This window comes from Anolis sagrei, chromosome X (genome assembly GCF_037176765.1).
Source record: "Anolis sagrei isolate rAnoSag1 chromosome X, rAnoSag1.mat, whole genome shotgun sequence".
NCBI classification, from domain to species: domain Eukaryota; kingdom Metazoa; phylum Chordata; class Lepidosauria; order Squamata; family Dactyloidae; genus Anolis; species Anolis sagrei.
This window is the reverse complement of record NC_090034.1, coordinates 25,187,989-25,211,541: the sequence shown is the minus strand read 5'-3', so window position 1 is coordinate 25,211,541 and position 23,553 is coordinate 25,187,989. Positions and strand designations below refer to the sequence as shown.

Sequence of the window (23,553 nt, the reverse complement as noted above, 5' to 3'; positions counted from 1 at the left end):
CCTTTTATGTATGTATGTGTATTTGTGTGTGTGTGAGTTAACACACACACAAGGGTGGGTCAAAAAGTAATGCCTCCATTGCTCTAACTTTTATTTCTTTCTCAGCTACTGGACTATCTATGCATGGTATGATAGAGGTAACTTTACTCTACTGATATAGTCCTTTCTTTTTTCGATTGACTGATTAGAACCATGAATTGGAAGCTAAAAGAATTGAATTGAATTTCTGGCAAAAGAAGGTTGCGCACCTAAGGAACTCCCATCATCACTTGAAGATTGTTTATGATTTGTCCCCTTCTGACTTTTACCTGTTTGGACCTCTGAAAGTCAGCCTACGTGGTTTCAGATTCAATGACCCAAATGACATTCAAACAGCTTTAAAATAATGGGTCATGAAGAAAAACCCAGAATTTTTCCAAAATGGTTTTGATGCCTGGGTTAAATGATGGTGCAAATGTGTCCAAATTAATGGTGACTATGTTGAACTGTAGTTTTGTGTAGAGGACAGTTCAGGCTATGATCTGGAGCAACTTCTGCTGTTATATGTTTATTCATAATGTTTTTATGACACAGAAGGCAAAACTTTTTGACCCATCCTTGCGTGCTTACACACACACAGAGATAAATAAAATATACATATAAAGCTATGTAACATGATCCCCCCCCCCCCCCGCGGTTATAAATGTCATTTCCTAATTGGTTCTATCATAAAAACAACTGCAAAACTGCAAAAACTTCATTCCTGCAGGAAGGACATCCTGCAGCACATTATGTTACATTATTATATTATAATTATATTTATTATTGTATTATATTATAAGTATATATTATTATAATATATTATGCTATATAACACGATTTTTGTCCCAGGGTTATACATGCCATTTGGTTCTATTATTTAAAAAAACAGAGGAAAAGTTTATTAAACTGCAAAAACTTTGTTTTGGTGGGACATCCTGCTATAGCACATTTTGCTCTAGTTTTTCAATGAATGTCTCCAAGAGTCTCAACCAATTATACTTAGTTTATTGCCACGAAAACAAAGTTTATTAAGTATAACAACTAGTTTCAAATTAAGGGCCGCACAATTAAACAGGAAATAATACATTCAAACCTGGAACAGATTTTCCCCCTAATTTTGTTGCACAGTGTAATTGGTTGCTTATTTCACATAGACTTTGAGGTTTCTCAGGACATTTGCGTGCCACACTGACCCTCCTCTGCAGGTGACATGCTATCATGTCATGATACATAGTTTGAAAAACTCACTATCATTATTTGGTTGCATTACTGACATATTTTATATGAAAGACAGAGAGAATACACGGCCCAGGTAACTTAGCATACAGTTTGAAAACACAACAAACGATGGTTGGAAGAATGAAACACCATGGTTTTAACCATCCTGTCAAGACACAGAGGAAACTCCATTACCTTGCATTATCTCTTCCATGTGACTTCAAGAAGTTCATATCTCGATATCGGGACAGGAATGCAACAAGTTGATCATTTGTCCTGTAAAACAATGGGACCATTTAAAATACATAGGCTATATGTATATCATGAACAAATTCTCAAAAATACATGAATGAACAGCTATATCAGTGAAAGACATAGTTACACCGACTGTATGGGGACATGGAAAGAGCCTCCTTGAAGACTGAGTAAATACAGTCAGGCGTCCTCTGGGACAACGTTTCTTGTAAACGGCTAATCTTTCCAAGCATTGCTTTTAAACATTTGAAACCGACTGTACTTTACAACTGTTAGCGATTTCTTCAAATACATGCATCACATCTTGATGATGTTTCTCTTGTAATATTATTTTCATATTCAACATAAGAGCTTTAATAGAGTATTTTATATTTACAAGGAAGAAATAGATTAGCTTCTGTAGTTCATCTAGCCTGGAATGGACCTGTTCCCGGATCTACAGCCTTGGGTTGAGCTTTAGCACAATAGGTTGAACCACCAGCTGCAGAAAACCTTGCTGACCGAAAGGTTGACAGTTAAAGCCCAGGTTGGGGTAAGCTCCCAATCGTCAGCCCAGCTTCTGCTCACCTAGCAGTTCGAAAACAGCAATGTGAGTAGATAAATAGGTACTGCTTTTGCAGGGAGGTAATAAAAAGTGCCCATGCAGACATGCCAGCAATTCAATTGGGAGAACGTCTAAGGACAACAAAACTCCTCAGTATGGAAAATGGAGCGACAGCACACCCCCCGTGGCTGGAGTCGAGCATAGCCTCCAGATGCTGGAGATGGGAAAAAATTGGAAGCCTTTACTTCTCTTAATGTACTGTCTGTCTCTGTTAATCGTATAATGGCATTAAATGTTTGCCATATATGTGTACTGTAATCTGCCCTAAGTCCCCTCAGGGAGACAGGGCAGAAGATAAATAAAGTAGACCATTGTGCAAAGCAGAAGAACAAAACCAAATAAAATAAATGTGAAGGAGGCACAAGTTTAAAAGCCATTGTATCTGTTCAATCCCTTGGAAGAGGCAATAGGAAAAGAAGCAAGCTTAAGAAAGTCTTAAAATCAGCCCACACAAAGGAGAACCTTGTGGCACATTAAAACCTACAGATTTATCGAGGCAACCATGAAAGCTTGGCCATAATAAATCTGTTAGTGTTTAAGGTGCCAGAAGACTCTCTGCTTTTCCTCCCTGTTTGTTCTATCCCTCTAGAACCTAAAATCAATACCTTTTCCTTCCTGTCTACATCAACACTGTTAGCAACACTAAGGAGAAAAGTATCAACCCCCTCTAATGGCTTCTGTGCCAATGAGGTGATAACTCATATGGGATCACTGAGAAATGAGAGAGAAGGCTCTCGACATTTTCTATAGATCTCTGAGGTTATTAAACTAAATAAAACTTTATTTATATCCTGCCCTAGCTCACTGAGGGGACTCAGGATGGATTACAAAAGATATCAGCCAATATTCAATGCCGTGAGAAGCTAAACAAAGACAAAAATAACCAACCCCGCAAATCCCAAAAATAAATCCACATCTAAATTAAAAATAATAACACATCATATTGCAATATTACTATTAATATTATATGTAATATATAATATACAATTATCATATTATTATTATTTATTATTATATTGTGCTATATTATTGTAAAACAATATATGTAATACACTACCAGCAAATTATACTATTAGTATTATATAATATGTTGTATTATATCATAAGTTGTAGTATATACAATATATTGATTACAACATTATTAATATTATATATAATATACTAGCACTGTGACATTAAAATGTTATTTCTATATATTATTATATTGTATATAATATATCAATATATTGTACATATCAATGAAGAGAGGAAAGCTATGTATAATAATAATAACAACAACAACAACAACAACAACAACAACAACAATGGTTTGCCAGGCACAAAAGCCTTTAGCAATGTAATAGTAATAATTCCCTGTTTCTTCCCTTAATTAGATGTATTATTATTATATTATTATAATGGGAATAATAATAATAATAATAATAATAATAATAATAATGGTTTGCTGGCCATGAAAGCCTTCGACGATACAATAATAGTAATAATTCCCTGCTGCCTTCCCTTAATTTGATGTATAATAATGGGTATAATAATAATACTTTATTTATATACCACCCTATCTCCCCAAATACAAAGTTTAACCCCTCACCTCTATGTAAGATCAAATCCCTTTCAAAGAGAAGGTTGAGTCCTCATCTAATTCAGTTTCTGAATCCAGGTGATCTGCTTTGAATTGGATTATATGATAGTGTAAACTCATATAATTCAGTTCTGCGCAGATAATATGGATTCAGAAACTGGATTATATGGCAATGTAGACCCAGCCTGAGTAAGTACAGAAACAACAATGGAAGACTATGGCTGCAGAAAGAAGGATGCCCTACTTGAATCACCGCAACCTAGAAGATATTGTTGAATGGCAATTCCAATAAGCGGTTGCCATTGACTATGTTGGCAAGGGACCATGAGAGTTGTAGTCAACAACTTCTGCATGGCCCATTTTCCCCATCTGTGCTCTAAACAACTTATTCTAGAATCAGGGGGTTGGAAACGGTCCCCTGGAGGAGGGAAGCCTAGGTGGAAGCAGTCCTACGAAGAAGAGGGAAGTCGGTGTCTCTCTGGACGGAGATGTGCATTCTGGCAATGGCATACAAACATTCACATGCTTTGAGAGAGTCAGCATCCAAGCAAAGCACAGTCAACACTACCAGTTCTCAACTCCATGCTGTTGAACTTCATCTTCCCAAATCCTTGACCACTGGCCGACCAAACAAGTGTGCTCAAGGAGCAGCTTGCATTTACAACCTCTCCAATCCCTTGAAGCAAGCGCTCATTACACTACGTAACACCATTTTTGTTCCTGGGTTATCAATGTCATTTACTAACAGGTTCTATCATAAAAACATGGGAAAATTTTTACTAAACTGCAAAAGTTTGTTTTACGGGACATCCTACTATAGCTAGTTTTTCAATGAATATCTCCTAGAGTCACAACCAATTCAACATAGTTTCTGCCACAAAAACATAGTTTCTGGAGTAGAACAACTACATTCAAAATAAGTCCTGCACAATAAAACAGGAAATAACACTTTCAAACCAGGAACAGAAAAAAATATCGACATTTGCTACATACTGTAATGCCTTACTGAATAAGCAGACAAATTAACCATTGACTGAGACGAGACCACTTGGAGTGGCTGTCTATCAATTAACCAAAACGGTTAGATTGCTGAAGCCAGAGACATGCCTTTGATGCATATTCATGCAAGCATTAAAAATCTCCCTGGGCCACAATTTGCATCTCAATTTGGCATCCTTAATATATATGAAAAGGGGTGTTGGGTTGGGAGAAAGAAGAGAGAACCGCTCTCTGTCATAAGGCTGTGGCAGTTTTCACATTTGCTGCCTCGCTGCTTCACCATCTTTGCGGGAGGAGGGATGAATCAACATTGAGGGAATTTCCTTAGCAATCTTTCCACATGGAAAGGTCTCAATGGCAGACATCCCGGGGTGCGTTTCTTGGCAAATATGGGCATGCTAGGCTAATCTTCTCGGTGATGTTCCTTACTTTTCTGCCTGAGTTTACTCCAGTTGTAAATGTAATGAATTAAAAAAAGAAATGGAAAAAACCTGCTTTTATTTTGTTCCTTGCAAGACTAGATCAATTGGCCCATGTTTCGGAAACATAGTTTAGTAGAGCAGAAGTTGTTGGGCACTGAAGGAAACACTTCTGAAGAACTGCTATATTTTGTGCATTGGCATAATTTCTGTTGCTAACAAGAGTTCCAGAAAAACATCTTATTGACCATTCAAAAGCCATTGACAAGGTGAATCTGTGTAACAGCCAAGTAGCAACGGTAAGAACAGACCACGGAAAAACAGACTGGTTCAAGGTTGGGAAAGGAGTACGGCAGGACTCTATACTCTTACCCTCCCTATTCAACTTGTATGTAGAACACATCATGCGATGACATGCAGGGCTTGGTGAATCCAAGGCTGGAGTTAAAATTGCCGGATGAAACATTAACAACCTTAGATATGCAGATGATACCACTTTGATGGCTGAAAGCGAGGAGGAGCTGAGGAGCCTGATAACCAAGGTGAAAGAAGAAAGTGCAAAAGCCGCGTTGAAGCTAAACATCCAAAAAACCAAGATGATGGCAACCAGACTAATTGATAACTGGCAAATAGAGGGAGAAATTGTGGAGGCAGTGACAGACTTTGTATTTCTAGGTGCAAAGATTACTGCAGACGCAGACTGGAGACAGGAAATCAGAAGATGTTTTACTTCTTGGGAGGAGAGCAATGACCAATCTTGATAAAAGAGTTTAGAGTAGAGACATCACACTGGCAATGAAGATTTGCATCGTTAAAGTAATGGCATTCCCTGTAGTAATCTATGGATGCGAGAGCTGGACCACAAGGAAGGATGAGTGAAGGAAGAGAGACACTTTTGAACTGTGGTGCTGGAGGAAAATTCTGAGAGTGCCTTGAGCTGCAAGAAGATATGCTCCAGGAAATAAAGCCTGACTGCTCACTGAAGAGAAGGATATTAGAGGAAAAGATGAAGTACTTTGACCACATAATGAGAAGACAGGAAAGCTTGGAGAAGAGGGGAAAGGGAAGGAAGAGGGGGCAACCAAGGGCAAGATGGATGGATGTTATCCTTGAAGTGATTGGCTTGACCTTGAAGGAGCTGGGTGTGGCAACCGCTGACAAGGAGCTCTGGCCTGGGCAGGTCCAGAAGGTCACCAAGAGTCGAATAAACAACTGTTCCTAACAGAACAGAGACAACTGAGAGCCAAATTGACTTGCATAAGTACATGTGGATGTATACCACTGAAGAGAAGATTTTATGCAAACGGGTTTTGGCTCTTCTCTGGAAGATCATACTTTTACAAAGGGTTATGATTTTCAAATGGTTGTGAATGCCATTTTTCTCCAAAAGGTTATGGAGATTCTGGTTTTCCACAAGATTGTGATCTCTAAAAGGTCATGCCTTTCTAAAAACGAATGAGTTAAGTCTTTACTTCCCAGTTTTCCCTCTGTGTAACTTGGACATTGGTCAAACAGTGCCTTGTTTGAAATGGACAAAAGGTGCCCATTTCCCACTCATTTTATTTACTCTGTCTTACCTGAAGTAGTGCTGCTGACTGGCAAAACCTGGGGATCACAACTGGACACAGTGAAGACAGTGATCACAACTGGACACAGCCCTGGTGTTTTGTAACTCTGCTGCTGAATACGCATGCCCAATGTGGAATACATCTCACCATGTTAAAACACTGGATGTGGCTCTTAATGAGACATGCTGTATTATCACAGGATGTCTATGTCCCACACCACTGGAGAAATTACACTGTTTAGCCAGTACTGCACCAACTGACATCTGTCAGGAAGTAGCAGCCAGCATGCCCACACCTTAAATCAAGAAATAGCTTCCTAAGATCAACAGAGATACTCACAAGAACACCTGAGCAAGTGAGAGTCCAAAAGTGGCAGGCGAAAACGTGAAACCTCAATTAGTACCTGAGACCAGATGAGAAATCCCCCCTGGACATAAAGAAGATAGGGCGACTTGGAAGACACTGAACAGATTGTACTCTGGCACCACGAGATGCAGAGCCAACCTTAGGAAATGGGGCTTCAAAGTGGAGTCCACAACATGTGAGTGTGGAGAAGAGCAAACCACAGACCACCTACCTCAATACAGTCTGAGCACTGCCACATGCATAATGGAGGACCTTCTCACAGTGACACAAGAGGAGCTCCAAGTGGCCAGCTTATGGTCCAAGGACATTTAGGATAATGCCAAGTTTTTAACTTTGTGGTTTTTCTATTCATTATCGCTGTATTCTCAATTCGCTTCTGACATGATAAATAAAGAAATAAATACTACCTGAAGTGGTCTCACAGCCAGCCTATACAAAACCTTGGTCATATGCTGCTGCACATCTGTAGGACTCAGATAAGGGCTGGAGAAGCCCTCTCCTGGTTTGGCTTGGCAAACAATAGAATAATTGCACAGCAAAATGTATTCCTTGCATCCATCCCAGCAGAGTGAAGGATGTGATGTGATGAGAAGGAAGCACACACTTGGGCAAAACAATGGCAGAAAGGTTTCCGTATCAGTTGCTGCAAGAAGGGGCTTGGACCTACTTAACAGCCACATACTGCATTGTGATATTTATTTACCATGGGGATGCATACAGTGGAGAGAGAGATACTAGCACCAAAGGCTGGGATTTTTCTGCAGCTCTAACAGAAGAAAAAACAACAACAAAACCCTCAAATACATGGTGTGTGTTTTGGATAAACACCTGAAGCCACAATGCTTATTCAGAGCTTATCTGTGCTTTGCCAGAGAGTTTTGCATCTTTTAAACTCAGCCAAAATATATTATGAACAAGGCCCAGATGAATTTGGCCAGAACAATACTTTACTTCAGCAAATACTCAGAAGATTTTGAAATAAGCTTATTTATAAGCATATTCAGTGGGCCTGCAGGTCATTTCTGAGTGATGGCAACCCTATTGCATAGGATTTTCTTAGCAGAATTTGCTCAGAATACGTTTGCCCTTGCCTTTCTCCGAAGCAGAGAAACTTGGGTAGGCCCAAGGCCAAATGGGGAATTGAATCCTAGACCCTTTCTGCACTGCCATATAATCCAGATTATCAAAGCAGATTATCCATATTATCCGCTTTGAACTGGATTATATAAATCTACACTGCCATATAATCCAGTTCAAAGTAGATAATCTGGATTTTATATGGCAGGGTAGAAGGAGCCCTAGCTTCCTAGTTACACACTCAAACCCCTACATCACAACTCTATCTCAATTTCAACTCTATAAAAATGTAATTACAATAGCATTACTCACATGTTAATAAATATGGGTCAGATTAAGCGGAACGTACAAACACTGGAGGAAAAAAAAACAAATAAAAGCGGAGAAAACAGTAAGTACATTATTGGATAAAGATCATGAGATGCACTTGGATTCCATGGCTGTCAGTGAAGGATTACATAGGGGAAAAAAGATTCTGGGAGTTGTACGAAACATAGGATATATAAAAGAAACTCTATGTCTAGATCCTCTGCGTTCTACTAAGAGCATGCATCCATTGCTTTTTACTAAGAACATCTATCTATTGCTTTCTACTAAAAGCATGCATTCATTACTTTCTATTAAGATCATTCAGCCATTGCTTTCTACTAACAGCATGCATTATTACTTTCTATTAAGATCCTTTAGCCAGTGCTTGGCAGCTGTGACTGTCTGGATGAGGGCAAACAAATTGAAATTGAATCCAGACAAGACAGAGGTATTCATGGTCAGTTGTAAGGCTGAACAGGGTATAGGGTTACAGCCTGTGCTGGATGGGGTTACACTCTCCCTGAAGGATCAGGTTTGCAGCTTGGGAGTGATCCTGGACTCATCACTGAGCCTGGAACCCCAGGTTTCTGCGGTGGTCAGGGGAGCATTTGCACAATTAAAACTTGTGTGCCAGCTGCACCCGTATTTTGAGCAGCCAAACTTGGCCACAGTGGTCCATGATCTCATCACATCTCATTTAGACTACTGAATGTGGGGTTGCCTTTGAAGACTGTTTGGAAGCTTCAAGTAGTCCAACGGGCAGCAGTCAGGTTGTTCACTTGAGCAATGTACAAGGAGCATAACAACCCCCCGTTGCGTCAGCTCCACTGGCTGCCAGTCTCCTACCGAGCAGAATTCAAAATGCTGGATTTAACCAAAAATCCCTAAACAGTTCCGGTCCAGCTTACCAGTCCGAACACATCTCCTTTTATGAGCCACCTAGAACCCTAAAATCTACCGAGGAGGCCCTGCTCTCGGTTCCTCCACCTTCGCAGGTGCAATTGGAAGGGACGGGGGATAGGGCCTTCTCAGTGGTGGCCCCTTGGCTGTGGAACTCCCTCCCCAAGGAGATCAGATAGGCCCCTTCCTTCCTAGCCTTTAGGAAACAATTTACGACCTGGTTATTTAAGAAGGCATTTGGTGAATGACAGAAACATGTAAATATGGAAGTAGTTAAAGATATCCTCAGGACTGTGCAAGTCTTAAATGTTTTATGTATTGTGTGTGACTGTTGTTTTATAGTTTTATAATTTTTATGTTTTTAATCTATTGTCGTTGTTGTTGTTTTGATATGTGTTGTTTTATACATGTAAGGCATTGAATTTTGCCATTGATTATGTTGGGAACCACTTTGAGTCCCTCTAGGGGTGAGAAAAGTGGTATATAAGTGCAATAAATAAATAAATAGATAGATAGAAAGATAGATAAAATAAGATCATGCATCCATTGCTTTTTACTAAAACCATGCATCCATTGATACAGTGTTGCCTACTGTGACGGGCAGCAACTTACTTCAGATTTCTTAAATCAAGACACATGGGATGAACCCTAACCCTTACCCTCAAACATCATGAAAGCATACTCAGATACAAACAAGAGAAATTAGGATGCCAATAATGGATAAAGGAAACATTTAATCTTAGTCATATAGCAAACTGCATTAAACCAAATGAAGCTCAATCCAGCCTAGTAATGACCACAGCTGCCATAATCCCTTACTATTCCATATGCTGACCGAAGCCCCTTCTACGCTGCCATGTAAAATCTGGATTATCTGCTTGGAACTGGATTATATGGCAGCGTAGACTCATATAATCCAGTTCAAGGCAGATAATGTGGATCATCTGCTTTAATAATCTGGATGTTATGGCAGTGTAGAAGGGGCCTCATTAAAATGAGATGTTCCTCCGGCATCCTGCATGTGGTCTCTTTCTGATCTTTCTGATTCCAATGTATTTTGTTTGTGTTAACTTTTGCAAGCTGCCTCGAGTTCTGGTATGAATAAATCATCATTGCAATCATCCCATAAGGTATGCTTTGCCTTGATGCCACTGGTATTAATGCTCCCCATCCTTTTCCCACCACCTCCCTTTTGAGGAGAAGCGGGAAGGGAAAGGACAAAATAATAGCCTCCTTGATCCAGACCTCAGGGTACAGTTTAAATCAATTTAGACCAAACAAGAACATTCTTCCTTGCCAGAAAATCCACAGTGCAGAACACAGAGATGCTTGTACTCCAGAGCATAGCTAATAAGTAAATGCATCTTATGACAGCACTAAACAACTCCCATGACTTGCATATTATTTGGTTTGACCTTTCCTTAAAGACCAGCCATTAGCTTGTTGGCAGTTGGTTTCTATCGAGCCCATCTGGAGGACATTAAAAAAACCCGAACAATTTATGAACTGTTTTATACCCGTGTTGTCCCCCGATGAACTGCAAAGGTGGTTTGTGTAGCACCTGGACACAAAACTGCTGCCTTATATCAGGATTATTTTTCCATCTAGGTCAGTATTATTTACTCTGATTGGCGGTGGGGCTTATTAGTGACTAGGGGTGTGCAAATCCCCGTTTTGAGATCATAAGTTGTATCTAATAGACATGTGCATGGAAATGTTTTCCTTCATTTCATGCATTCTTTTGTTACTTTCGTTACTTTGGGGAACATGTAATGGGAAAGCCCCTCCCGGCATGAAAATCAGCTCAACACAAAAGCAAGCAGAAGCCAATCCCGGCTCCTCCTCTGCTTTTCGGCGTCAGAGTTTAATCTTTTTTATTAATCTCCCAGCAAACAATAAGTAAACCCTCATTCCCTGAAAACTACTACCAGTTACCTCACCTCTTCCAGGAGGTCATTGCTCTTTCTTACCTGGAAATGGGGAGTCTCCTTAAAATGCCTTGGAAAGAGTGTGTGGCTGCTGGCAAGCACATGTGCCTGCCTGCAGCTGAGCGCCTCCTCTAGAGTAAGAAACAGCTTTAAGAACTTGCTTGCCTCCTTTAAATGCCTTGGAATGGAAAGTGTGTGTGCCTGCTGGCATGTGAGCATCTCCTCTAGAGTAAGAAACAGTTTAAAGAACTTGCTCGCCTCCTTTAAATGCTTTGGAAAGATTATGCATGTAGCGTGCAGGCCCAGGAGAGAAAGCGCATGCATCTGCCTGCAGCCAAGCACATCCCCTCTAGAGTAGAACAGCTTAAATGCCTAAAATGATGGGAAGGGGAGCCTTGGAAGGTCACCCCCCCCCCCCCCATTAATGTGCCGATAAAAAATTGGTCTTTCAGCAGCGCAGAATGAAAACTGATGTCTGTCTTCCTGATTTCAGGAGGCTCCCAAAAAATGGATCAGGGCCCCACTGAAAGCTGGGACATGAAATGGATCAAGCTTTACCCAGAATGCAAATCCCCGGTATCTAATTCATAAGTTTTGTATATACAAACAGATATTAAGAAACATGGGGGGGGGGGGGCTGCCCACGCAAAAACTTAAGAATCAGAACTCACCCAATACTTTTTTGTTTGAATTCTGTAATGCTCGGAAACCCATCAAAGTGAGTTTTGTTTTCAGTGCAAGCAAGTGAGGCCAAAAGTCTGCCATTATTCTTCCAATTAATGGCTTCTCGCCATGAGGAGAGGAAAGTAGCAAGGTGGGACAAAGCTGAGTGAGCTGGAAAAGAGACTGAGAAAGCACAGCATTCTGGGAAACGGAGTTTGGGAAGTGAGGGGCCCTACGACAGAGAATACAAAAGGTCCTGCCCTGAACTACATTTCCCAGAATTCTGCTCAACATCAGAAAGCCCCAATCAAGAGAGGGGAGAGATGTGTTCCTTCTAGCAGCAGCCAGAATGCCAATGAATGGTAGAATCTGCACAGAGGAGGACTGACTAATACTTCAATACTAGTATGTAAATCTGTGCTGGGCTGGGAAGAAATCCCTAAATTGAAGTTCAATTAGTTAATATGAGAGACATTCAATGAGATGGCTGTCGTGGCTTTTTGTAAATCTTTTTTGTCAAAACTTTAAAAATTTCCCAAAAACTTAAGATGTATGAATATTTCTAAAAATTGGGGGGAATAATCCGCTGTTATCTTGTGTCATTGTATAGACAATTCAAGAATATAGCTCTTGTAAGTTTTTTTAAAAAAATACTGTTTGTAAAACATTTGAAAATTCCCCAAAATTCTGTGAATGAGTGAAACATCCTGAAACTTGATGGGCTAACAGTCGTAAATGAGTTCTATAAACGTAGCAAGTTTCATGCCGGTAGCTCTAACAATGATGGAAAAGCAGCCCTTGAAGTTTCCCCATTGGCACAGTTACTTAACGAAAAGTAACGAAAAAGTAGTTACCTTGTTGTAGTTACAATATAGACATTGTCCAATTTCGGAAACATTTTACAAACAATTCCCCCCCTCACCCCCTAATTTTGTAATGAGTATTCAAACACTGTTTCATTGATCACACAGGCCTATTAGTTGCCCTACCTGATGGGGTAGTCGGCAGCACTGAGGTTAATGAAGAAGTCCCATTGCCAGTCTTTCATTTCCAAAAGATCCTGCATGCTTTGCAGATAAGTGGACAGCAGGCTTGCTCCTCCCCAGATAGTTGCCATGCGCCAAGATGTGACTCTCACATTGGGATACTGGCTTGCAAACTGGAGCACTTGCCGATGCAGGTAATTGGAACGCTGTACGGGGAAGGAAAAAAAATGTTCACGTAAAGTCCTGTTTGGTTGCATACATGCAACTAAACCAGACAGCGATATTTCCACCACCATCAGATGCCATTACTCCTGAAAAGCACAACAGCAAAATCATATACTCGCTTCAACAAAACATGTGTATCATACACACACTGGGTACAGACAATCTAGTGACATCTATTTAACTCAATGCTACTGAATCATGGGAGTTGTAATTTTCCAAGGTCATTAGTCTTCTCTGCCAATGGATGGTGGTGCCTTAGCAAACCGCAACTCCCACGATTCCATGGCACTGAGCCATGGCAGTGAAAGAGGTGTCAAACTGCATTAATTCAAACCATGTAAACGCACCCTTGGGATTCCCTTCCTGACTTTGCACTGCTTCTCCTTCTCCCCCTTTTTAGGGATGGCAGAGGAGAAGCAAAGCCCTTCAGTTAATAGAATAGAATAGCTTTATTGTCACTGTGCTATTGCACAACCAAATTAAATGCCTTCCCCAGCACAGGCTGTTTAGCAAATGGAGGAAGAGGGAAAGAGCATGAAACTGTCTAGGCTATTAGCTGGCATTGGCAAGCTCCCCTTCCCTTCACAGTGAAATCATTCTCCAGGCAAACATTGGTAGTATAGGCTGTCCCTGAGTTACAAACATCTGTCTTACATACAACTCATAGTTAAGAACAGGGGTGAGATAACAGGAAGGGAGAGGAATCTCCCCCTGGGAAGGAAGGGAAATCCACTCCTGGAAGAGTTATTATCATGGGGGAAAGGGGTCTCCAATGAAGCCTTATCTCCAATCCTTATTTACACAACAAGCCACATTTGTAAAACTCCAGTTCTCACAGGGAGAGAAAGTGAGGTGAGATCTTCTGAATAGGGGCATAGACAACAAAACAAACACCATCCAAAGACAGACAGGCAGATGGAGTTCCACTTAAGAAGTGTACCTGTTCCAGCTTACGAAGAAATTCAACTTAGGAGAGTAGGACACGGACCAATGGCTTCAAACTACAGGAAAGGAGATTCCACCTGAACATGAGGAGGAACTTCCAAACTATGAAAGCTGTTTAGCAGTGGAACCCTCTGCCCCGGAGTGTGGTGGAGGCTCCTTCTTTATAGACTTTTAAACAGAGGATGGATGGTCATCTGTCAGGGGTGTTTTGAATGTGATTTTCCTGCTTCTTGGCAGAATGGGATTGAACTGGATGGCCCACAAGGTCTCTTCCAACTCTAGGGTTCTATGATTCTAAGAACAAACCTACAGAACCTCTCTTGTTCGTAACTCGGGGAATTCCTGTATACCTAACCAGAGCACTGATGTCTTCTGGCCCTGAAACTGCCCCCTCCACCAAGAATTATTTTATTAGTTAGCGCTGCAGAACAGATAACTATCTGCCAAGAGGTATGCATGGACGAATGGCAGGGAACTCCAAGGAATAACACCTGTGTTAGGGACCAGATCAGCAGCAGAGATCTAAAAAAGGAGACAGCAGAGACGGGCACACCAGCAGATGGCAAGACTAACATTTCATAATCTGTGACATATTTACCTTGTCAACATGAATGTAATAAAAATGGTCTCTATGGTAAATAGCCTTAAACATGCGTGTTAGTTGCCGAGATGCTCTGCCATGGACAACCAAGACAAATGCGATCCGGACGGGGTTGGCTGGCATGTATTCTACAGAGTCTTCATCCCACTGGACATTGTTGCTCGCTTTACCTGTTTGAGAAATGAAGAACAATTTTAACCAACATAAACTTGGAGGGGGAGGAGGAAGGAAGCATGGAGCCCTAAGGGAACCACAGAGCACAGTTTGAGAACCGCTGTTCTAGGAAGTTAGTACTATTGATTTAAATGGCATTAATCTTACAGAAAGCCAGACTACGTTTTTTTTTTATTATTAAAAATTCAGTTTATTAGTATGTGTGCACTATATCCACCATACCGCTTCCCGAAGTCTGGCCTTCCAAGGGTTTTGGACATCAGCTCCCAGAAGTTTGGGAATCCCTGTTATAAACATTTGAAACCATCAATTCATCTTATGGAAGCCTAGGCCTTGGAGTTTGGTGAACTAGTTTGAGTTCCTACTAATGAGTTTTACTGCATGAACAACATCTCAAAATTTTAAAATTATATATCTAGGCATCTGTAGGATGGAAAAGAATGGAATAAACCTTGGTGGAGTCACTTCTGAAGTTGCAGGAGAACACATCAAATCAGGAGCAAGCAACATTCTGGAGCAGTGGTTCCCATCCTGTGGTCCATGGACCACCAGTGGTACCCAAGAACTAATATATGGTCAACAGCCTCACTGTTATTACGCTGTTGCAACTACTGGACGGCATATGTTCTGTATCAGAAACTTGAGCTTATGTGGTCTATCCAATGCAATTTTCTGAACCAAATAACTAAACCGAATCTAAAGTTGACCAAAAACTGATTTGTAACCCATTTGGTACTAATGTTGGAGACTGGTTCCTGGTCAAGTTGTCCCTGGTCAAGTGGTCACAGGTCAAAGTGGTTCATGGTCAAAAAAGGTTGGGAACCACTGCTCTTGAGCAATGGTAGAGATAACAGAAATATCCACGTGCATTTTTAGTAACGACTCGTTGAAAGAAACTACCAAAAAACACAAAGTCGATTAGAAGTAAACCTGTATTTCGAGTCTCCACTTCTCCAGTTTACCGTTCTCACCAATATTCTCCTTAGAGTCTCAATAAGAATGACAAAATAGTTCATTTCAAAGAAGTTTTCAATAACTCAAAGACAATATTTCATTTGCTTGAGTTTTGTTGTTACTGCTACTTGCTGTCAACAGTTTCAACCTATGGTGATCCTATGAACGAGAGACCTCCAAGAGACTCTGTGATCAACAACCTTATTCTGAAATCCTAGGCTAAAAGACTGAAACCCAAATGGCCCTATTCCTGTATTACAGCATCCAGGATGCCCAGCTTGTCTGCAGGATTTGGGCAGCGTCAGACTCAAAAAGTAACCTTTTCAGCAGCACGGCAGTGTCAACCCAGTTTACCATGTCCAAATAGGTCTAATATTCCCTTTGTGCACTGAGCAGTACAACGAAACATGGTATGTTTGCTAATAATATTCTTCTCCACACAAATGCCAATCCATCTCTCCCTTGAGTCTGTTGTAATGCCACACATCTGTAATCCCCTCTTTTCCTCCATTAGATTATGTCATGTCTCAGAAAGGCTCCTCTTTGGTCTGGCGCAAAAGTGTCAAATTCAGGAACACGAATGAATCAGAAGAAGCAAAGTTTTGTGGTCAGCATTTGCCAAGGCACGTTGATAGATACATGAGCTGGATACAGTATACTATTTTCCTGCTTAATTGTACACAATGCAATTATGATGTACCATTCTCATAGATAAATTGATAGTGGACATAAGATGTCACTCCTTTGCAGATGTATGGTGTTCAGTAGGGATGTGCAATCCATTAAAAATGGTTGAAAAGTAATTACAAAACTGGGGGCATTGGTGTTTCGTTTCTAAAGTGTTTCTAAAGTATACTTAGTGAAAATTCCATTACTATAACAAGACAAATGAAATTTTGTTATTATTTTATTACAGTAATTGCACAAGTGCATAATTAAATTACTATAATTGGGGAAACTTCAGGGGCTCATATCCCCCTCCTTTTTAAACCTATTGGGGAGAAACTTGCTACAATGGTAGAGCACATTTGCCACTGTTAGCCCACCAAATTTCAGAATGTTTCACTTATCCACGAATTTCTGGTGAATTTTCAAAGTTTTAGGAAGGGACAGAGCTCTCTCTCTCTGCTATCCTGATTGGTGCTTTCTGATGCTGATGCAATCTGGGAAATTTCTCTGTTTCTCTGTCATAGGGCTCCTCCCTTCCTAAACTACATTTCCCAGAGTTTCTGTGGTGTTCCCTCTGCTCCCTCTTTTGCCCACTGCTAATGTCGAGACTACATTAATTTCACAGAGGAATGGCAAGGCACTAAGGCAGCCTTTGGTTTTGCTTCCTTGCCTTGCATTGAATATGAAACTGTCCTTGGGAGCCTTCCAAGATTTACAAAACTAAAACAAAAAAGTATGGGGTGTTTCGATTCTAAAATATTTGGTGTGGGCCATGCAAATGCTTTGAATATGGCTTCCAACTTACAAAATTTCTGATTTTCTTACGATTTCCAAAACCTCCATTTTTTTTTTTTTACACAAGCCTAGCGTTCATATTAGTCAAATATGGGACATTTCAAGTCAAAAAGCAGTGTGACTCATTACAACTACATTAGTGAAGCCATAGATTTGGACTAAATTTTGAAATCCTTTGTTATTATTAATGGCAGTTATTCACATGATTAGCATAACTGATTACAAGAGTTCAACAAAGGTGGCAAAGAGCTCCTCTGCTTGAGTAATGAAGGCAGAGGACCGCTTACTGTGTATCACATCCACCCACCCACGCGTTTATGCAGAGCTTTCACTTCTTGGGGAGACTCTTTCCGAGAGAGCAGATCTTTTGCTTTTAGTTGCTTTGCAAATGACAGCTCCTGCAATTTTGCCATTGGTTGCATTATTTATGCCTCCAGCCCCCCACCTCCATAGATACACATGACCCAAGAACATTAATTCTGAACAATCCTATCAAAATCCTTACTGTTGATTTTAAACTCTGATTTTGTCTTAATCCAAATGTGATGATAAGGGGTTGTGATTCATATGGCTGACAAAATATTTGAAATTGAAGATACCTCATTACATATATTATTGTCAGCAGAATTTTGTTGTTTGCACCTTCAATGCAAATTAAATAAAAAGCATGTTTTTGTTTACAAAGTTTAGAAATGGTTCCCAGTCTTTGCTAAAGTTTCTTTTGGTATTTTGGTTTTTTTTCTTTGTTTATCATTTCTAATTTCTGGTATTTGTCAATTTCTGCTGGTTAAACTTGAGCCATCCATTTTGCTATGATTGGGAGGGTCATCTTCTTTCAGAACTGCGTGTATACTAACCTTGCTGCTATTATCATGCAGTGCAATACTTTATAGTTTAATGATTTCATTTATTGATTTGGCATTCCCAATAAAAATAATTCAGGCTCCAATTGTATTTTAGATTGAAAAAACTCTTGCAGCATTTTTGTACCTTGCCTCAGAATTCTCTTGCTTTTTTACAAGATCACCACACGTGGAAGAAAGTTCCTTCCTGTTCTTTACATTTCCAGTATTTGTTGTTTCTTCCCTTATACATTTATTTATTTATTTACGACATTTATATGCCTCCCTTCTCACCCTGAAGGGGACTTAGAGTGGCTTACAAGATATATATACATACAATACATTATATTAATAGCACAGTACAATATCAATATTATATATTACTATATTGTACTATACCATTATATTGTAATATTATTAGTAATATTACATGTAATATAAAATATATAATAATATTGTATTATTATTAATATTATATTATATTACATTATAATATTATAAATATTATATGTATATACAATATACTATATTACATTATATTATATTATTAGCAAAGCACAGGAGACAAGGTGGAACTGTCTTCTCTCTCCCCCCCCCCCCCCCCACACACACATTCACTCTGGCCCAGAGCAGCAGTTGGTGATGGGAGGAAGGGGATCCCAAGTGATGACATAGGCAGGAGACAAGGTGGAACTGTCTTCTGCACCCCTCTCTCTTCATGCCCCACTTTATTTCTCCCGAAGGAATCTCAAAGTGGCTAGTTTTAGCTAATTTTGTTGGGGTCAGGTGCCACCTGTTCATCATTTTATTGAAAAATTCTCTAAGGTCATAGCACAGAATTTTCTTTAAGCCTGTTCCATCTCCCAGGAGCCTGGTTTGCCCTACCTTTCAGCTGTTTGAGGCTGCTTTCTTTTGCATTTTGTCCCAGGGTTGCTGCAGTTTGCAAGAGCCCTAAAGGTTAATAGTAGCAGGTTTGCAAAGCCAGTCTGCAGGCCTCTTTTTGCAGTTATTGGCCCAGAGAGTAACTTTTGAGCCCACCCCTTTTACCAGGCCAGACCTCCATTTTGGAGTCCACCCTGCTTGTTCAGTTCTGAAGAAGGAATCTGATGTGCTGGAAGGTAGAAAGGTAGCTCTGACAAAACCACTGCAAAAACAATTGAGAATTGAGATATTATAGTTAGATAAGCTTAATTGAGTTATAGATAGGAATTGAGAAATTAAGATAGACAGAGAAGTTTATTGAGAAGAATTGAGCTATAGATTATAAGAGAGTTATAGAGTATAAACAAAAATAGATATTGAGCTTTGAGAATGGAGTTTTATAGAGTCTTATAGAGAGAGAGACTGCATTGCCTTATCTTCAAGGCTAATCTGGAGCTTAGATAGATAGGGAAAGATTTGTTCTTTCTACAAGACAACAGCTCTGGATTAGGGTGAAAGATCCCTGGATCCCTTTTCCACTTGGGGAAAGGCTGACTCAGTAACTGGTGGAAAAGAGAAAGAAGAAATATCTATTTGGTTCATCAATTGACTGTTCTGTTTGCAACTTTAAGAAATAAATATCCTTTTTGATGTTCAGAACTTGTAATAGACTCAGTTACTGAGAATCTCAATCTTCTCAAGAAAAGCACCGGCAGTTCGCCCAGACATAGGGAACAGCACATCATAGTTGTTTTTATAAAAGCGTCTGGGTGTAACAGCACAAAGCCAACAGTCCAAATTCTTTACCATTTATCTAATTTTGTGTGGCGCCCAACATTTTGTGCCCATTTAATCATACATGATTCCATTTCCATCAGTAGTCATACTTGAGCCAGTCCCACTCTCTAAATCTGGCATGGGCCAACTTTCTAACTTGGAGGTTGCATGGTGGGCCGGAGTGGGGTAGGTGGGTCAGGAGGGAGTTTTCTCCAAGTTTCCCCCCTGCCAGGAGGACTGGCTGCCCAGAGAGACTCAGTCTTTACCAAAAAAGGTGTGTACGGGAAGGGAAGGGGTCTGTTTGAGATGGGGGCAGGGAGAAAGCTGAGAGGCAGCTGAAGAGAGAAGATCTCCCTTTTGTCCCATTCCTCTTCTTGTTTGGAGGCAGAAATGAAGGAAAGACAAGAAACGTTTGGATCCCAAAAGGTCAGGATGAGATGGTGGATGGGAGAAAAAAAGGGTATCCATGAGACCCCATATTACCTACTGATATAGAATCCTAGAGTTAGAAGAGACCTCCAAGGGCCATCCAGTCCAACCCCCTGCCATGTAGGAAGGCACAATCAAAGCATTCCCAATAGACAGTCTCTGCTGAAAAGCTTCCAGAAAAGGAGACTGCACCACACTTCCAGGCTGCCTATGCCACTCTCCAGGAAATTCCTCCTAATATTTTCAGGCAAATTTCTTTCCTTGTTATTTGAACCCACTGCTCCCTTGTGCCCTGGTCTCTAGAGCAGCAGGGGACTTCCTCCTCAATGGGACACCCTCTTAAATCTTGAAATATGGTTCTCATGTGCCCTCTCAACTTTCTCTTCTCCCAGCTAAACATCCCGCAGTAGGAATTGAGGAAGGAAAAAGAGAAGGAAGAAAGGGAAGAAGGGGAGGATGGAAGGAAGTAAGGGATGAAGGGAATGGAGGGAGGGAAGGGCGAAGGAAGGAAGTCAAAAGGGAAGGAAGGAAGGGGAAAGAGAGAGAGGGAAAGAGGGAAGGAGGAAGACGGAAGGAAGGAAGGAAGGAAGGAAGGAAGGAAGGAAGGAAGGAAGAAACAATGGAAAGGAAGGATGGAGAGAGAAAGAGGGAAGTTAAGGAAGTAATGGAAGGAGGAAGGAAAGAGAAAAGGAAGAGAGGGAGGAAGAGAAGGATGGAAGGAAGCAAAGGATGGAGGGAAGGGAGTGAGGAAGGAAGGAAGGGTGGAAGAGAATGGAGGGAGGAAAGCGAGAAGGAGGAAAGACAAAAGGGAAGGAAGGAAGGAGAAAGCGAGAGAAGGAACGAAAGAGAGAAAGAAGGAAGGATATAATGATGACAAATATCAGTGACAAATGCAAGATACTCCACTTTGGCAGGAAAAACGAAATGCAAAGATACAGAATGGGGGATGCCTGGCTCGAGAGCAGTACGTGTGAAAAAGATCTTGGAGTCCTCGTGGACAACAAGTTAAACATGAGCCAACAATGTGATGTGGCGGCAAAAAAAGCCAATGGGATTTTGGCCTGCATCAATAGGAGCATAGTGTCTAGATCTAAGGAAGTAATGCTACCCCTCTATTCTGCTTTGGTTAGACCACATCTGGAATATTGTGTCCAGTTCTGGGCACCACAATTCAAGAGAGATATTGACAAGCTGGAATGTGTCCAGAGGAGGGCGACTAAAATGATAAAAGGTCTGGAGAACAAGCCCTATGAGGAGCGGCTTAAGGAGCTGGGCATGTTTAGCCTGAAGAAGAGAAGGCTGAGAGGGGATATGATAGCTATGTATAAATATGTGAGAGGAAGCCACAGGGAGGAGGGAGCAACTTGTTTTCTACTTCCCTGGAGACTAGGACGCGGAACAATGGCTTCAAACTACAAGAGAGGAGATTCCATCTGAACATGAGGAAGAACTTCCTGACTGTGAGAGCCGTTCAGCAGTGGAATTCTCTGCCCCGGAGTGTGGTGGAGGCTCCTTCTTTGGAAGCTTTTAAACAGAGGCTGGATGGCCATCTGTCAGGGGTGATTTGAATGCAATATTCCTGCTTCTTGGCAGGGGGTTGGACTGGATGGCCCATGAGGTCTCTTCCAACTCTTTGATTCTATGATTCTATGAAAGAGAGGAGGGCCTGAGAAAAGAGCCCAAGGGCCCCATCCGGCCCCCGGGTCTGAATTTACCCATACCTGCTTTAAATCACAGAAGAAAATAATGGCAAACTCCCTCTGGACAAATCATTGTATAGTTTTCCATAAGTCGAAAAGGACTTGAAGAAAAAAACCCAGCAATTTTTGTAAACAATGACGTAAAACAGTGGTGGCTCTCCAATAAATATGGTTGATAAATAATAAATGCTGGACTAGCATTCCCAGCAGCCCAAGCTAACATGGCCAATAGAGAAGCATGATGGGTTGGTAGTTCTTCAGCATCTGAGGCTCAGGGGGTCACTATCTCTCAGACAGAGAAAAGAGATCAACTACATGAGCAGATGAACATGTCCTAGTGGGATGCTTAAAACACCTCCAAGACTGCAACTACAAATAGGTTAAGAAAAATCTATAAATGCGCTAACCTCTTCTGTAGAGAAATACGTCGAGCTGAATGAATGCTGTTCTAGAAACTATTTTTAGAGCTTCTACTTTAGGTTTCTATAATAATGAAGTCAGAGTTTGGAATGCTAGGTCTGCAAAATAATATTTTAGATATATAAAAATGAGGGTATTTTGTTTTCTTTTTTTAACACTGAGAGGAACAGCACACATCCAGTCTGATCAAGATGTCAATTCATAGCATTGTTTTGAATACACCTCTCTCTCAGCTACAGCTGTTTATACACAGATTACACTGTATATTAAATTGCATTGCTGGTGGCACAATGCAAGTTTATGCCCATTAAAAAAACTTATTTCTTTGTTTGGAAGTCTATAAGCAATTACTGAAATCATTTCTGTGTTTTACAAATCAATGCCTAACAGCCAGGATACTGATATGCGACACATACCAGGGAGAAAACAGTGATCCTGAATCTAATTTACTATGATAACTATCTTGCCAGGCCAATAATCTTAATAGAAAACTTGTGGGGTTTTTTGACATTTCTAATTATGAAGACGCTATCATTCCTCGGAGACAAATCACAATTATTGCCTTGCTTTGTTGGAGCATGTTTCCCCGTCTTGCTGATCGACTCATGCGCATAAACAAATAGCACTTAAAAGTAACAGTACATTCATTAGACTAGCATGAGAATGAATTCCCTATTAAAAATAGTTATCACACCACTTAACAGCTAATTAGTTCATCACAATCAATGCTGTCACAGGGAATACTAAACTGCCTTGCAAGGATTATCTATTTATCTGATTCAGAAGGTGTCTTTCCAGGCAGGAGTTCAGAAAATTGCCTTGTCTTGAAGGGGTTCAAGGGCTTCTCAGCCAAAAATTAGTTTCCTTAGCTCTGCTCTTTATTTTGTGGGAAATGGTCCTTCTTGAAACCTGGTCTCCCCAACATGCCACTGACTTGTGACTTCATCACACAATTAAATAAGCATTTCTACACACTCAAGAAACTGCCACTGATGGTGCTGTTCACATGATGCAAGCTTCAAATGTGGGGCAGAGGTATCTTGCTGCTTCTCAAGTGTGGGGGCTTCCCATGATTCCCGAGTCCTGGTAAGTGACTTATTCCTCAATTCCCAGGTTAGAGAGTTCTAAAAACGCCCAATTTTACATATGATGGGAATCTCCCTTGCCCAATAGTAAATAAACAATGACAGCATTGTGGAGGGAAGGGCA

The 23,553-nt window shown here is 40.6% G+C and overlaps 1 protein-coding gene across 1 annotated transcript in view; it reads right to left on the bottom strand.

The window, feature by feature from the left end:
• Positions 1-23,553, bottom strand: part of XYLT1 (xylosyltransferase 1) — a 184,772-nt gene that overhangs the window by 46,038 nt on the left and 115,181 nt on the right. The window contains exons 4-6 of the mRNA XM_060786323.2: positions 14,661-14,833; positions 12,896-13,098; positions 1,435-1,515 (exon numbers count right to left, since the gene is read on the bottom strand). Of these exons, the coding sequence (XP_060642306.2) occupies positions 1,435-1,515; positions 12,896-13,098; positions 14,661-14,833 (457 nt within the window). The remainder of the gene's footprint in view (positions 1-1,434; positions 1,516-12,895; positions 13,099-14,660; positions 14,834-23,553) is intronic.